The sequence below is a fragment of the Equus quagga genome, chromosome 11 (genome assembly GCF_021613505.1).
Source record: "Equus quagga isolate Etosha38 chromosome 11, UCLA_HA_Equagga_1.0, whole genome shotgun sequence".
NCBI classification, from domain to species: domain Eukaryota; kingdom Metazoa; phylum Chordata; class Mammalia; order Perissodactyla; family Equidae; genus Equus; species Equus quagga.
The window spans coordinates 44,889,968-44,903,362 of record NC_060277.1 but is presented as its reverse complement, the minus strand read 5'-3'; the positions used below and the strand labels follow the sequence as shown (position 1 = coordinate 44,903,362).

The 13,395-nt window shown below is 48.2% G+C and overlaps 1 protein-coding gene across 1 annotated transcript in view; it reads left to right on the top strand.

Moving 5' to 3' along the window:
* Positions 1–13,395, top strand: part of NT5E (5'-nucleotidase ecto) — a 59,454-nt gene that overhangs the window by 16,856 nt on the left and 29,203 nt on the right. Inside the window, exons 2-3 of the mRNA XM_046675804.1 lie at positions 6,721–6,943; positions 11,855–12,043. Coding sequence (XP_046531760.1) covers positions 6,721–6,943; positions 11,855–12,043 — 412 coding nt within the window. The remainder of the gene's footprint in view (positions 1–6,720; positions 6,944–11,854; positions 12,044–13,395) is intronic.

Sequence of the window (13,395 nt, the reverse complement as noted above, 5' to 3'; positions counted from 1 at the left end):
ACAACCTGTCCTTAAGGGAGTGGATCAAAAAACGTATGGTTTATTCTTACAATGGACTGCTACACGGCAGTTAAAATAAATGAGTTATATTTACCAATATAGTGAGTAAACATTGCAATTTTAAAAGTTCCATTTTCTCCCTAATGGCCATCATGAAATCTCATAATGTTCATGCACAAGACACACAGAACAGTTCAACAAAGTTTTAAAAGAAAATCTGTTCCATTCACAAAGTGGCAATAAGATCTTAGTAGAAATATAAATAACACAGGAAATGAAAACCAGGGACCCAAGCAGATGGCCCTGAGAGGGGCTGCCACCGGTGTGCGGGGGATGGTTATGCGGTTGGCTAAGGTTTTCACCGGCTTCCAAGCCGCTGAGTTTTTCTCATTTTACAAGTAAGACATTATTTACCGTTTGTTTTTATTTCCTGCTTCTGAAAAGTTCTAATGACTCACATAACAAATCATAGAGTAAAATGGGGCAGGAGGACTGGGTGGTTTTATTATTCATTCAGTAAACGTCTCCTGAGCAGTGGTGCCAGGCGCTCGTCTGGCGTCACCGAAGGTACAGGGACAGGGGACGCCCTGTGAGAACAATGTGTGACCGACCCCCACAGCAGGACAGACGCACAAGCCGGGGGGCTGTCGCCACGTCTTCTCAAGGAAGCGACACTCGAACTGCATGTCGGGCAGCTCGTTACGTGTGGGCGGCTTAGTGTTCCTGGAACAGAGGGCACTTGAAGTTTGGCAGGAAAAATGAGGCCCCTGAGGGGAGATGGAGGAGGGTCACCCAATTGCGGCGGGAGGCGGGAGCCCTGGAGAGGCGGAAAGCTGGAGCTCGCAGTGGGCAGGTGGGGTTCGCGCACGCGCCGTGGGACGTCTGCGGTGACTAGGTAGGAGGTGTGAGCCTGGCGGCCAGGACACCCCCTGGAAAGCTCCGGCGAGGTTTGGCTCAGAAGAGAGGAGCAGAGCGGGCAGTGGGCTGCGGTGGAGGAGGAGGCCCCTGGAGGGGCTGGTGCAGGAGCAGAGCCGCGGGCCTCCCCGGCGGGGTGGCCCGGGAGCAGAGGGCTGCCTGGTAGCGCCCTGCCACCTGTTTCTCCGTCGGGGTGGAGGCCCTTTCCCGACCCTGGGACCACACGCATCCTCACTAGTGTCTCGTTCACTAGTTACTGGGGGTCACTGTCTTTTCCTGCTCAGCTGAGAACTTGGCAGGGGGACTCGCTGGCCAGCAGCTGGGGAGTCTGGGGGAGGAAGGGCGGTGACCCCCAGATGGCTCGCGGACGGCTCCATGTATTGTCTCCGGAAGCGAGAAACCGGACTGTGGCCTGGGCTTCTGCCCAGCAGCCGCATCCCTGCCGGTGCATTGTCACAGTGGCTATAACCCACTTTGCTGCTTTCCTGCCGGGCAGGCCTAAAAGGGAGAGAGGGAGGGGTCGTTTCAAAACTTGGAAAAAAATCTAAATTTTCTGGTAGCACTTGGAATAAAAATTCAGCTGCAAGTCGAGGCCAACGAACCGAGGACGCTGCATCAGGAGCTGGCAGAGCCGGGCCGCCCTGACCTCCCCCTGGCTTTGTTTATCTGGGGACACATTTCCTGGTGGCGAACGCAGCCTCTCTCCTCGGTGAGGACAGGTTCTTGGCCTTTGGGGCTTTCCAGCTTTCAGGACTTTGCAGCTTGCTTGCCTTTTGTGGGCCAGTGTCCTGCTAAAATTATCACTCTGTGGCTGCTGTGTCCATCATCTGAGGCCTCTGAAACAGAACTCTTCACCAGTTTGGTACCCGAGGCCAGAGAGACTGTGTCTTGTAACCCTTTTTCCCCTTACAGTGTACGTAGATGCGATGACCCTGATTCAGAATTCTAGGTTGCAACCAGCCCCAGGGCTCAGGCCCAGTAACTCCAGCCTTGGGAACTGATTCTCTGTCTCTTTTTTTTTCCTCCCCTGCACCAATTATTTATTTACTTGTTCACTTATTTAGTAAATATTTGCCAAGTATTTCTCCTGTGTTAGGTACCTTGTAAATGGATTATGGGGGCTTGGGAGTGAAAAGCATGGAAGTTGGCACGTGGCCGCCGAGGACAGTGCAATCAGGCAGCTGACTGTCGGTGTGACTCCTGGGTTTAGTTGCAGACCCCATCCGCGCTGTTCATGGAACAAACATGGTGAAGAGAGAGCAGTCAGGAAGGATTCCTTATTTGAAAGTATTGTCTCTAGCATTTGTTACTGACGATGTACTTTACTGTTGTTAGAAGCTGATAAATAGATTCCACACTTATAGTTATTATGATAGTACAGGCATGAAAGACAAATTTCATCTCAAATATCAATCTATAGCTGATGGACGGTAACTCCCCGCAGAACCAGGATAAGAAGGATTCTCAGGTTCAGTCCAAACTCAGTGGGAGAGACTGACAATCAATTAATTGGCATCTGCCATGGGCGAGGAATGGGCAGGGGACAGTGGCACTATGACATCATGCTTTTGTTTGCATTTCAACTTGGGTGGATACTAGGGACCTTCTATTTAATTTGATATGCAAGAGATGATAATTGAACGTTAAACTCTTTTTAGCTTACAGTGCATTGGAAATAAGTGAATAAAGATGTGATCACCTTGTAATCTCCTGAAAATGTGTCTTAAGTAAAGAAATAGCTTCTCCCCAAAGGGGAAGTAGACTTTAGCCTGCAGTCAGAACTCATGAGAATTATAAACCCAAAGTTTAGACACGACTGTAGGGTTACGCCTCACTGCAGGATATTTTTAATAATCAAAACAAGAAACTTGGAGTCAGAAGTCTTAGAGTATCATCATTCTCTTGTTGATGATTCATATGACCTGAAACGCCTTATGAGCCTTCAACTTAGTCAACAGAGAGTTTCCCCAAAGCCACTGGATTTTCACTAACTATCCACATCTAATGTAAATATTAACAGATACCTGCAGAAGGTGTTAAAAAATATCAGACTGTGTTCCTCAGAGTTCATTTAACAACCACAAGAGGATTTTGAGTCACAGAAGAATCAAATCTCGTTCTGTCCTTACATTTTCATTTGTTTTTAGCTTTCAACAGCAGGCAACATTTCAGGCATTTGCGTGGCCAAAAATGCTGAGCTGGGCTGGAGGGAGAGTGTGGAAAGTTTCTTTCATATGAGATCCTCAGAGTTTTGGGGTTTTTGTTTGTTGTTTTTTGTAGTGTTTAGGTTTTCTCGTGCATGAAGAAAGCAGTGTGCGTGAGGAGCTGGGAAAGACCAGAATGCTCACGTTATATTTCTGTGATTCTGGGGTTGGACATACTGCAGGTTGTTTGCTAGGCTCAGCTCTCTTAAGTTACAGAAAAGTGCATTCGGTGAAATTTAGTGTTCGTAGTAAAACTATACAAGGTTTTCATAGGGCTAGAGTTAGTGAATGAATAGTTTGCGAATGAATGAGCCCAATATTAGAAATGAAATGTTTGGAAAGCAAAAAAACAAAAGAGAGAGATGGCGAGAGTGTAAGAATGTGAATCAGGGTTGGGAAATCGCTTGCCTGGCGTGAGGCTCGTAGCACCAAGTGCGGGGATCAGTTCAGCTCAGATCAGGATTAGGTGTTAAGGGCATGAGGAAGGCTGTGGGCAGAGCAGCAAAAAATTGACCAGCACACAGAGGGAAAGGTGGATGGGGATTTCCAGAGGGGACCAAAAAAGCAGAATAATACCGCAACCTAAATTTTTTAATTCCTTGGATTTGTGCTACAAATGCCGTCTAAGATGTGAAGGAATGTAGGAAGGTGATCACTCTGTTACGTTGTGCCTTTTATTGCTCTAAGTTCTTCTCTTAGGCAGACTCTTCCTGAGGTATTAGGTTATTAATAAAACTAATAGAAGTGAGTAAATAATTTACTTAACACGTTTCTTGAGCGCCTGCTGTATGCCAGCAGTGCTGTGGGAGCACGGTGTGCCCCATGAGTCGCGTGTTCCTCCTTCTGAGAGCTCATGAGCAATGACGTTCTACTAAATGCAGTGGAAAAGAAACGGGTAGGAGAAAGGCAAGGTGGGGAAAAGAAATTGTGAGTTTCTAAAGAAAGTAAGTATTTACAAAGGAATTTTCCTTCATTAATTTTTGTAGGAAAAGTTAGCTGTGTATGGAAGAAAAAGATGTGGTTAGAGATTCTTCTGCTCATTCATGTCTTCATTCCGTGGTGCCTCCCTGCTCTGCTCCGGGGACTGTGCTGGGCCTTAGCAGGCTCGGTGGGCAGGTGTGGGGTCTGCTAGGTGCAGAGAGGTGGCCGTCGGAGCAGAGGGAAAACAGCTAACTCAGACGGGGAGCGCAATGAAGCGTTCTTAGGAAGTCTCTCTTCTAAAAGGATCGTCAGACTTCAGGAGCTAAAGCCATTAGATGAGTAAGATAGTAAAGGCATGGCATAAAAAAGTAGTAGTCTATTCTATCTACCTACCTATGTATTGATCTATCAATCATCATTTATCTGTTATATACAAAGAGGCAAAGATAAGTGAGAGCATGGAAAACTGCAAGTAGTTAGGATTTTATTTGAGTGCTCACTATGTACTCGGCTTCATACAAAGCCCTTTACATCCAAGCATAGAGGTTAAGAAGGCTCAGGTCACAAGAAAGTGGTTCTAGTCCCAGCTCCATCACATCCTAATTGAGTGGCCTTGAACAATTCATTCAGTGTCTCTACACCTGAGTTTCTTTCATCTGTCCAGTGAGGATATTAATAATCCCAACCTCACAGCACGAAACCTCCCTGAGGAGGGGGCTTTGAGAGCAGTAAGCTTGGGGTGCCTGTGAGATGTTGGGGGAAATATCCACGTGGCAGTTGGATGGTGTCTAGTGGTTAAGATTCGATGCTCTCACTGCCATGGGGCCGATCCATTTCTCAGTCAGAGAACCACACCACCCGTCTGTCAGTTGTCACACTGTGGTGGCTGTGTGTTGCTGGGATGCTGGAAGCTCTGCCACCGGTATTTCAAATACCAGCAGGGTCACCCATGGTGGACAGGTTTCAGTGGAGCTTACAGACTAGGACAGACTAGGAAGAAGGACCTGGCCACCCACTTCTGAAAAAACTGGCCCTAGAAACCCTATGAATAGCAGCAGGGCACGGTCTGCTACAGCGCTGGAAGGTGAGAGGGTGGCACAAAACGACAGGGCAGGGCTCCGCTCTGCTGTGCACAGTGAGGAGTCGGCATTGACTCCACTGCACTAACAACAAGAAAATTAGGTAAGAGGAAGAATAAAAATGAGTAGATATTCAGAGATTGAGGGGAAAGGCAAATTCAGAAATGCTGAGTTTAACTGGTGAGGCAGATATGTGGGAATTTGAAGACGTTGTGTTGCTTTCTCTGTATAAACACACATGTGAGGACATAACATACACAAGCCTTTGAGCCGCAGATGCTCGGGAGTGCCTGCGTGGCAGGTGAGGGCCTACAGTGCCAGGAAGGGCGGAGGTGGCAGGACACAGTGGCTCAGGGAGCACTCACTCTGGCCAGGCCCCCACGAACATGCCGTTAGAGTGAGGAATCTGTCAGCAAGGAAGAGAGTGGGGGCTATGAGAGAAGAGGCCCTAATTAGATTGAGAGGTCACCAGCCAGCACTTCCAGGCCTGTTCCCAGATGACCCACAAAGTGAAGCAAAATCGGGGGTGGTGTTTAAAAGGTTTGAGACTCACTGGTTTAAGTACTAAGTTAGCAAGACCGCCTTTGCAGCCAGAGCGGGTGGGTAGGTGCGTCTTGGAGATGGGCTCATTCCAGGAGCCGGTGGAGAAAGGAGTGGAAAGTTTCTCAGAGGAGGCGGCTGGCATGTTGTGTTTTGTCAATGTTACTCCAGGGGAAGCTGCCAGATGTGAAAGTGGTTGCTGTGCACTCAGAACAGTGAGGAATGGAGAACGCAGGGCACGGGGGAGGGCAGCATTGCGTGAAAGCATGGCAGCGCCTGGAAGAGCCCTGTGCCAAGAGCGGTCTAGCATGCCCTGAGGGCCGTGTGATCCATCATTTCACCATCCTGTTCTTCCTCAGACATGAAACTGCTGGGAATGAAAGTCAGGGTGGCCCAGAGCTGCCAAGGAAGAAACCGGTGCCCGCTCTGCAATGCAGAGTGCTATCCCCTGCCTGCCTCTGGGAGAAGGATTAGACCACGGAGTCCTCTTGGGAAAAAACAGTTGTGGGAACATAAGGGAAGAATGCCCGAGGAGATGCGATGAGGAAGAGAGGCCTCTGGGGTCTCTCCCTACAATACCTTTCCAGTCACCTTTTGTTAAGGTCCTTTTGATTTTAACGGTTCCACCTGGCAGAGGGTGGTTGGAATAATTGGGTTGGCGGATTGAAGTGTGGGCTTATGACAGAAAAGGGAACATGAAAGGCTGGGTGGAGCCTAATAAATGCAGACTCTCAGACCTTCCCAGACCTGGGGATGGCAGGACGATGGACATCTCGCCAGCCGTCCAGGCGAGTCTCATGCACATTGATGCCACCTTCAGTAGGGGATGCGGGACGTGGGGAGCAATTCTTAAACAGCCTGATTATGTGAGTGTCCCTGGGCCCAACCCCAGGGGCACCGAGTCAAATCTCGGGGGGTGAGGAGGACAGAGGACATTCAGTCGGTCCCCTAGAGCCCTGCCGGGCCTGGGAGCCGCTGGTCTAATGGAACATTCCTTAAAGTATGCTTTTATTAGAAGTTCCGGCGTGCCTAATTCTTTTTCTCTTTTCCCTTTCCACCAGGCACTGGGAAATCATGAATTTGATAACGGTGTAGAAGGACTGATTGATCCGCTCCTCAAAAAGGCCAACTTTCCAATTCTGAGTGCAAATATTAAAGCAAAGGGGCCGCTAGCGTCCCAAATATCCGGACTTTATTTGCCGTATAAAATTCTTTCTGTTGGTGCCGAACTTGTGGGGATTGTTGGATACACTTCAAAAGAAACCCCTTTTCTCTCAAATCCAGGTATTTTCTACTTTTATAGCATTCGATACTTGAAAATAGATGCTTTAAATCAGAACTTGGCATTATCTTTATGGACCGTGGGTAAAAGGAGGAACAACGTGTGGTGTTGGACAGATGGCAAACTTAGGATGACATTGATGAAACCCAACTGGTGGCTTCCATGTTGTTCTAAGCTGCTTCTTAAAGACATTCTCCTTCTGCTCAATGAACTGCTTTGTTGACATAAACAGTGCAGTAATTCAGTGCATTCAAAATTGGACGAGAGGGTGATTTCTATCCAGTGCTAAACAGTGCAGAGTCATTCACTGGAGCATGGAGCCACATAATTCACTGCCCTTCTGCCTGCGGAGCCCGGGGGCCCGGAGCTAAGGTTTTCCCTCAACTTACCTTGTCTTTCCTTTTCTAGTATGATTTTTATATGGCTAGTTAACTCTCCATTCTCCCTTTTCATTATTTATCTCTTGTAGTTTTAATGACTTTGTTGTATCTGGCTTTCTGGGAAACATGTATATTCTTGAATGGTCTTATGGTATATATCTTAATATATATCTGCTATATCTGTATATAGATATGTACACACATAGATACATATATAATCTTAAGACCATTCAAGAAGCATTTTTTTTTTTTTAAAGATTTTTTTATTTTTTCCTTTTTCTCCCCAAAGCTCCCAGGTACATAGTTGTGTATTCTTCGTTGTGGGTTCTTCTAGTTGTGGCATGTGGGACGCTGCCTCAGCGTGGTCTGATGAGCGGTGCCATGTCCGCGCCCAGGATACGAACCAACGAAACACTGAGCCGCCTGCTGCGGAGTGCGCGAACTTAACCACTCGGCCACAGGGCCAGCCCCTCAAGAAGCATTTTTGAACCACTTTTATAGAAACTCTTTCACTGAAACACTTTGACAATGAGAATAAAAATGACATTTTCTCTAAATTATCCAAATTAATTTTTTTCCATATTTGAAGAAAAGAGGGAAAGTAGGAGCTAGCATTATCTAGAAACAAAGGTTTTCGTGAAGAATTAACTAATAAAGGACATATAATTTTTGACAATTAGAAAAATAATATATTTATTGTTGTTGTTATTCAAGTAGGTCCAGACCATTAGAAACAACAGCAGGAAGGTCTGTGGTTCTTGGCCCTGAGCAGCCCGGCTCTGCTCCTGAGCGGGGAGGGCCCTGCAGCCGCGTGAAGGCGAGGGGCATGAGGCTGTCTCCACTGGTGGGGGAGATGACGTTGTCAGGCACTCCAGGTGGTAGATAGACGTCTGTCCCACAGGGGACCAGGCCTTTGCTCACCACATGACACTCGCTCAATGGCTATTGCTGAGGTCCTTGTGGAACCACAGGGCAGTTATGGACGTGACAAGTCACTGGCTTTTGAATTATTTTGGAGGTGCCTTCTGAGCAAGAGGGACATGGTTGTGCCAGAGGGAGCCCACTGACAGCCTCAGCTGTTCTCCACCCCACCAGCCTGCCCACGGACCCCCCTCCCCCTGCAGACCGCACTGCATGGCTGACCAGACCTTCCCTGGGCCTCGGGGACGCTGCTGGTTTTGGGGCCTCCTAGGGCTTTGCTGCAAAGAGGAGAAGGTGGAGACCACAGAGTGAACCAGGCTGCCTAACTTCTAACAAACCAGTTGCCAGTGTGGATAGGGCTGGGGTGAGTGGCCCAGCCGCTTCCCCCATGACAGCCCATCCAGATGGGGTTGGACGCTCCTGCTCTGGGTCCCCAACACCCCAGAAAACACCTCCGCCTGAGCACCTCCCCTTCTTGCATTCGTCCCTTCCTGTTAGCTTCCTGCGCTAGCCTGAGCAGCCTGAGGACCGAGCCTGGGTGTCCTCTCAGTGAACATCTAGAACATAGTATAGAGGCCAGCTTAGGGTCTCTGGATAAAGATGTGGACTTGTTGAATAATTGAAGAATTGTGTGTCTCCATAGGTTGTATTCCATCCACAGGTTTTTGTGTTCATTTAGGATAGAATGTAATTAAATGCCATAAGAGAGTCAAAAACAAAGTCAGGGAAGGGGGAAGGGCTGGGCAAGGTGAGTGAAAGGAGTGGTGGCCAACTTGGAGTCAGACAGACCTGGGGAAGAAGCTCCCAGGCCCCCGGAGGGCCGTGTGAAGCACGTGGGGCAAAGGGCATTCCAGAAGTGAGGTCGGACACAAGCTCCGTGAGTACAGGGACCCTGTCTGCCTCAGCCACTGCTCCGTGTGCCGCATGGTGCCCGGTGGACAGGAAGTTTTCAGCACGTGCTGCTGGAATGAACACAGGAGAGCAGGGAAGTGTAGGACCACAGTTACAAAAGAGCAGATAGTTCAGTTTCCTGGAACAGGGGTTCTGAGGAGGGGAAGCTAGGAAGTTGGGTGAGGACTGGGTGAGTTGTAGGGCCTCCCGAACGCCAGCCTGAGGAGTTCTGGCGTGATTTGGAGGACAGTGTTATCCCTTCTTTCTTTCTTTTTTTTTTTTTAAAGATTTTATTTATTTATTTTTTCCTTTTTCCCACCAAAGCCCCCCAGGACGTAGTTGTATATTCTTCATTGTGGGTCCTTCTAGTTGTGGCATGTGGGACGCTGCCTCAGCGTGGCTTGATGAGCAGTGCCATGTCTGCACCCAGGATTCGAACCAGCGAAACACTGGGCTGCCTGCAGCGGAGCGCGCGAACTTAACCACTCGGCCACGAGGCCAGCCCCTCCCTTCTTTCATAGTCACCAATGAGACGGGGGGTGTTCATGGAGAGCCGTGGGGCTCCAGAAATCCGACCGGCCTTGCTGGGACTCTGACGGCACCCATTTTAGTCCTTTATCAGGCTGTACAAAGGAAGAGGATCTGCAGGGGCGGGGCTCTTTCCAGCAGCTCCAGGAGAGAAAGGCTGGCTTGTGTGGGGACTCGTGCAGGAGCTGGGGTATGGAGCAGTGTTTCTGGAGACACTTGGTTCTTCCAAAACCACTGGCCCAGCAGCCAGTGTGGGCTCTTCCTACAGATCTCTGGCCCCTAATCCAGCCCCATTCCTCCAGTCCCGGTGGCCTGGGCACCCACAGGTACAATTTGTGTTTCTAGCACATTTAGTTTACTTTAGCTGGATAATGAAATTCCTATACCTCTATCCCAGGCTTTCTGCATGTGTGGTGACTGACCCCACGAGCTTCCCGATGTGTTAGGAGAGCGCATGCCTTTGTGCTCAGAGGCATTTCTCTGAACTTTTTGTTCCTTCCTGCCAGCCAAACTGAAGCACAAGGTGGTAGCATTCTCTGAAAGTCTCAATAGTCATTCGTTCGTTCATTCATTCCCTGGAGTGCCTGTCTATATACCAGGGACACTGACCAAAACAGCCCCTGCCCACTGGAGCTTACGTGTTTAGTGGGAGAATAAGTGAGTAAAACGTTTGCTGGTTGGAAGGTGGTAAGTGCTGGGGAGAAAAACTGAGCAGGAGGCAGAAGGGTCAAGTGTGGCATGGGGGAGGGGGCAGTTTAAAGGGAGGCTCCGGGAGAGGCCCACGAAGGTGACATAGCACTCAGGGGTGACCAGGAGTCCTGGGTTTCTTGAGGTGACTGGCAAGGGGCAGACTGTTTCTGACCTTCTCAAGGCAGACAGTGGTGGCAAAGCTCTTGCAACTCCTGATTTCTAAATGCTGCCTGTGAGTTCCTGGCAACACTGCTGGTCAAACCCGCACGCATCCGTGCGCTGCTGAGTCTCAAGTGCCTAGTCCGGGGCCTCCCTGGCTCTGCGTGCAGCCGTGCCGTTTATCTTCCCTGCTCATTTGCTCGTGTTGAGTTGACTAATGTTGAGGTCCCCCCTGGAGCACAGAGACTCCTAAACATCTCAGCATCACAGGGATGTGTTCAGTAGTCTTGTCACTCTTTGGAGAGGTGAATCCTTCTCAGACTGGAGATGGAAGACTCCTGGGTTCTGAACGTTCCTTTTGAGATGTTATTCATGTTTTGACATTTTCATTTTAGTGATGGTTCTTAGAAATTTAGCCTAAAGGAGTCTGGATCATCTGGAGGGCTCCCTTGTCACAGAGTACTGGACGTGACTTCAGGGCAGCATCTGTGTTTGCTGTCTCCTCTCTGCCAGTGAAAGCCATGAGACGTCAGGCTTGCTGAGGTTTGGCTGCAGAGACAGGGAGACCGGGGTCTTGCCGTGCTGGGTAGCACGTGCTTGCAGCTCACGGAGCGGCCACTGTGCAGTCGACCTGAGCCGGCAGGCGATCGGCTGGTACCGCTGTGGGGAGTGAGCAGCCGGGACAGAATGTGCACGTGCCAGTGCCCACAGTACTTGGTGAGGCCCTGGCTAGTGCAGAGCTCGGGGGTGCCCCAATGCTGACCTCATCAAGTGAACAAGACGGGGTTGTCACCTGACATGTTAAGATTGGTGTCCAAGGACTACTGACTGACAGTTTTAAGTTTGAAGATTGATTATCCTGAACTTGCAAAAAAAGCCTTAGAGTTACTAAATGTTTTTGAGCTATAGCTGACATACAGCACTGTGTAAGTTTGAGGTGTACGGCGTGACGAGTGGACAAGCACGTAGCTCATCATTCTTATGTACTCAGGCATTTTCTGCGTTGACACCATGGAAGTGTAAATATAAAAATAGATTTTAAAAAACAGATAGGCTTTCCAATCTAACACCTCCCCATAGTTTGAGATGGAATTTAAGCGACATGCTATCATCCACAACCTTAAATTAGTGCGGCCTTCAGTGAATGTAACTGAGGATCTTGATGTGAGTTTTTATTGGCTTTGTAGGGGTTTTATGTTTAATTTATAAATATGTTTTGGTCGTAGTGATTTAAGAGTTTTAGTAGATTAAGGTATTTTTACTTGACATGTATGTATAATGAGCAATATAATATAATAAAAATTACTATTACTAAATATCTATTTTACTTATTTTGTTCCCTAGGAACGAATTTAGTATTTGAAGATGAAATCACTGCATTGCAGCCTGAAGTAGATAAGCTGAAAACTCTAAATGTGAGCAAAATTATTGCACTGGGACACTCTGGTTTTGAAATGGATAAACTCATCGCTCAGAAAGTGAAGGGCGTGGACGTCGTGGTGGGAGGACACTCCAACACATTTCTCTATACAGGTGATTGTTTCCAAAGGGTCATACGGCCGGGGTGTCTGCATAACACTCTTTCCTCCATCAACCCCCCTTGGTGTGAATTAGTTTTAGATAGAAAACCCATTTTTTTCTATTTTGAACCTTTAATGTCCCCAAATTTTTGAGTCTGGCTCAATGAGTCTGTCCCCCCACGCCCACCACCTCTTCTGCATGGAACTGTGAGGTGTCTTCAGGGAAAGGAGGAAGAGGAGGGGCCTGGCTGGGGAGGCTTTGGCAGGAACAGCCCTTCCGCTGAAGCGGTTGCTGCTTCGCCTGTCTCTGTATGGGCTACCTAAGGCGAGGCTATTTTCATAAAAGCAAAAATAAACAATACCCCAAACAATAAGAAATACCCAAATACGTTAAAAGGGATTATCACTAAGAAGGGCGTATGGGTAATTTTTACTTTCTTCTTGGCACTTTAGAGTACTTTCAAATAAGGAATTCATGTTGTTTTTGCAATCAGAAAAAGAGACACAGATTATAAAAAGAAAAGAAAGAAATGCAATATTGGGTCAGAAGTCCTCCTTCCTGATTCACCTGAAAGACCTTGAGCGGGTCATTCCCCCTCTCTGAAGCTGTTAGCTTCGCTCCATGAGGGGGATGGTAATGCTCAACGTGCCATATTGTGAAAGTTAGGTCAGATGGTGTGTGTGGAAACACTTCATAACTGCCCATTGCTGTGCCGTGGTGTGGAGGTTGCCCACCAGTAGACACAGGCCGATCAAATGGTGACACTGGTGAACTCTCACAAAGCAGAGCTGGCCTTCACTTGAGAAAATGAGTGGTTCAATTCCTTACTAATTCATTTCCTTCACAAGTAGTTTTACCTCTTGGTAGACAGAGGCTAGAGAATTATTTCAAACTGGATTATACCCATTAGTGGTTGTGAAATCAATGCAGTGGGTTAAAAAACCAGTAGGGTTTTGTTTTTACAGACTAGACTAAAACAGATGAGGCACTTACTCATACGAAGGATGTGTGTTGTTTCATGGGAAAGGACATATGTGAAGCAATAAGAACAGCTCCAGGCCCACATCAGGCGATACGCAAGTGATGAGGGCGATGATGGGCATTGGCAGTGATGGGAGCTTTCTCTGTGTGGGAAATGTTGCAATCGAACATCTGAGAGCCACTGCAGTAACTCTGGGAGAGTTAGATGGACTGAGAGCGCCAAGCCCAGGACGGATCCCCTTGGAGCAGGTCATCAGGCAGCGCTGGGTAGAGATCAAGAGTCTGGCGTCCGATGGGCTGTGCCACTAACTAGTGGTGAGATCTTGCCTCTGCCTGATCGCCCTCATCTGTGGAATGAGGGCAGTGACAACAGCACCTGTTAT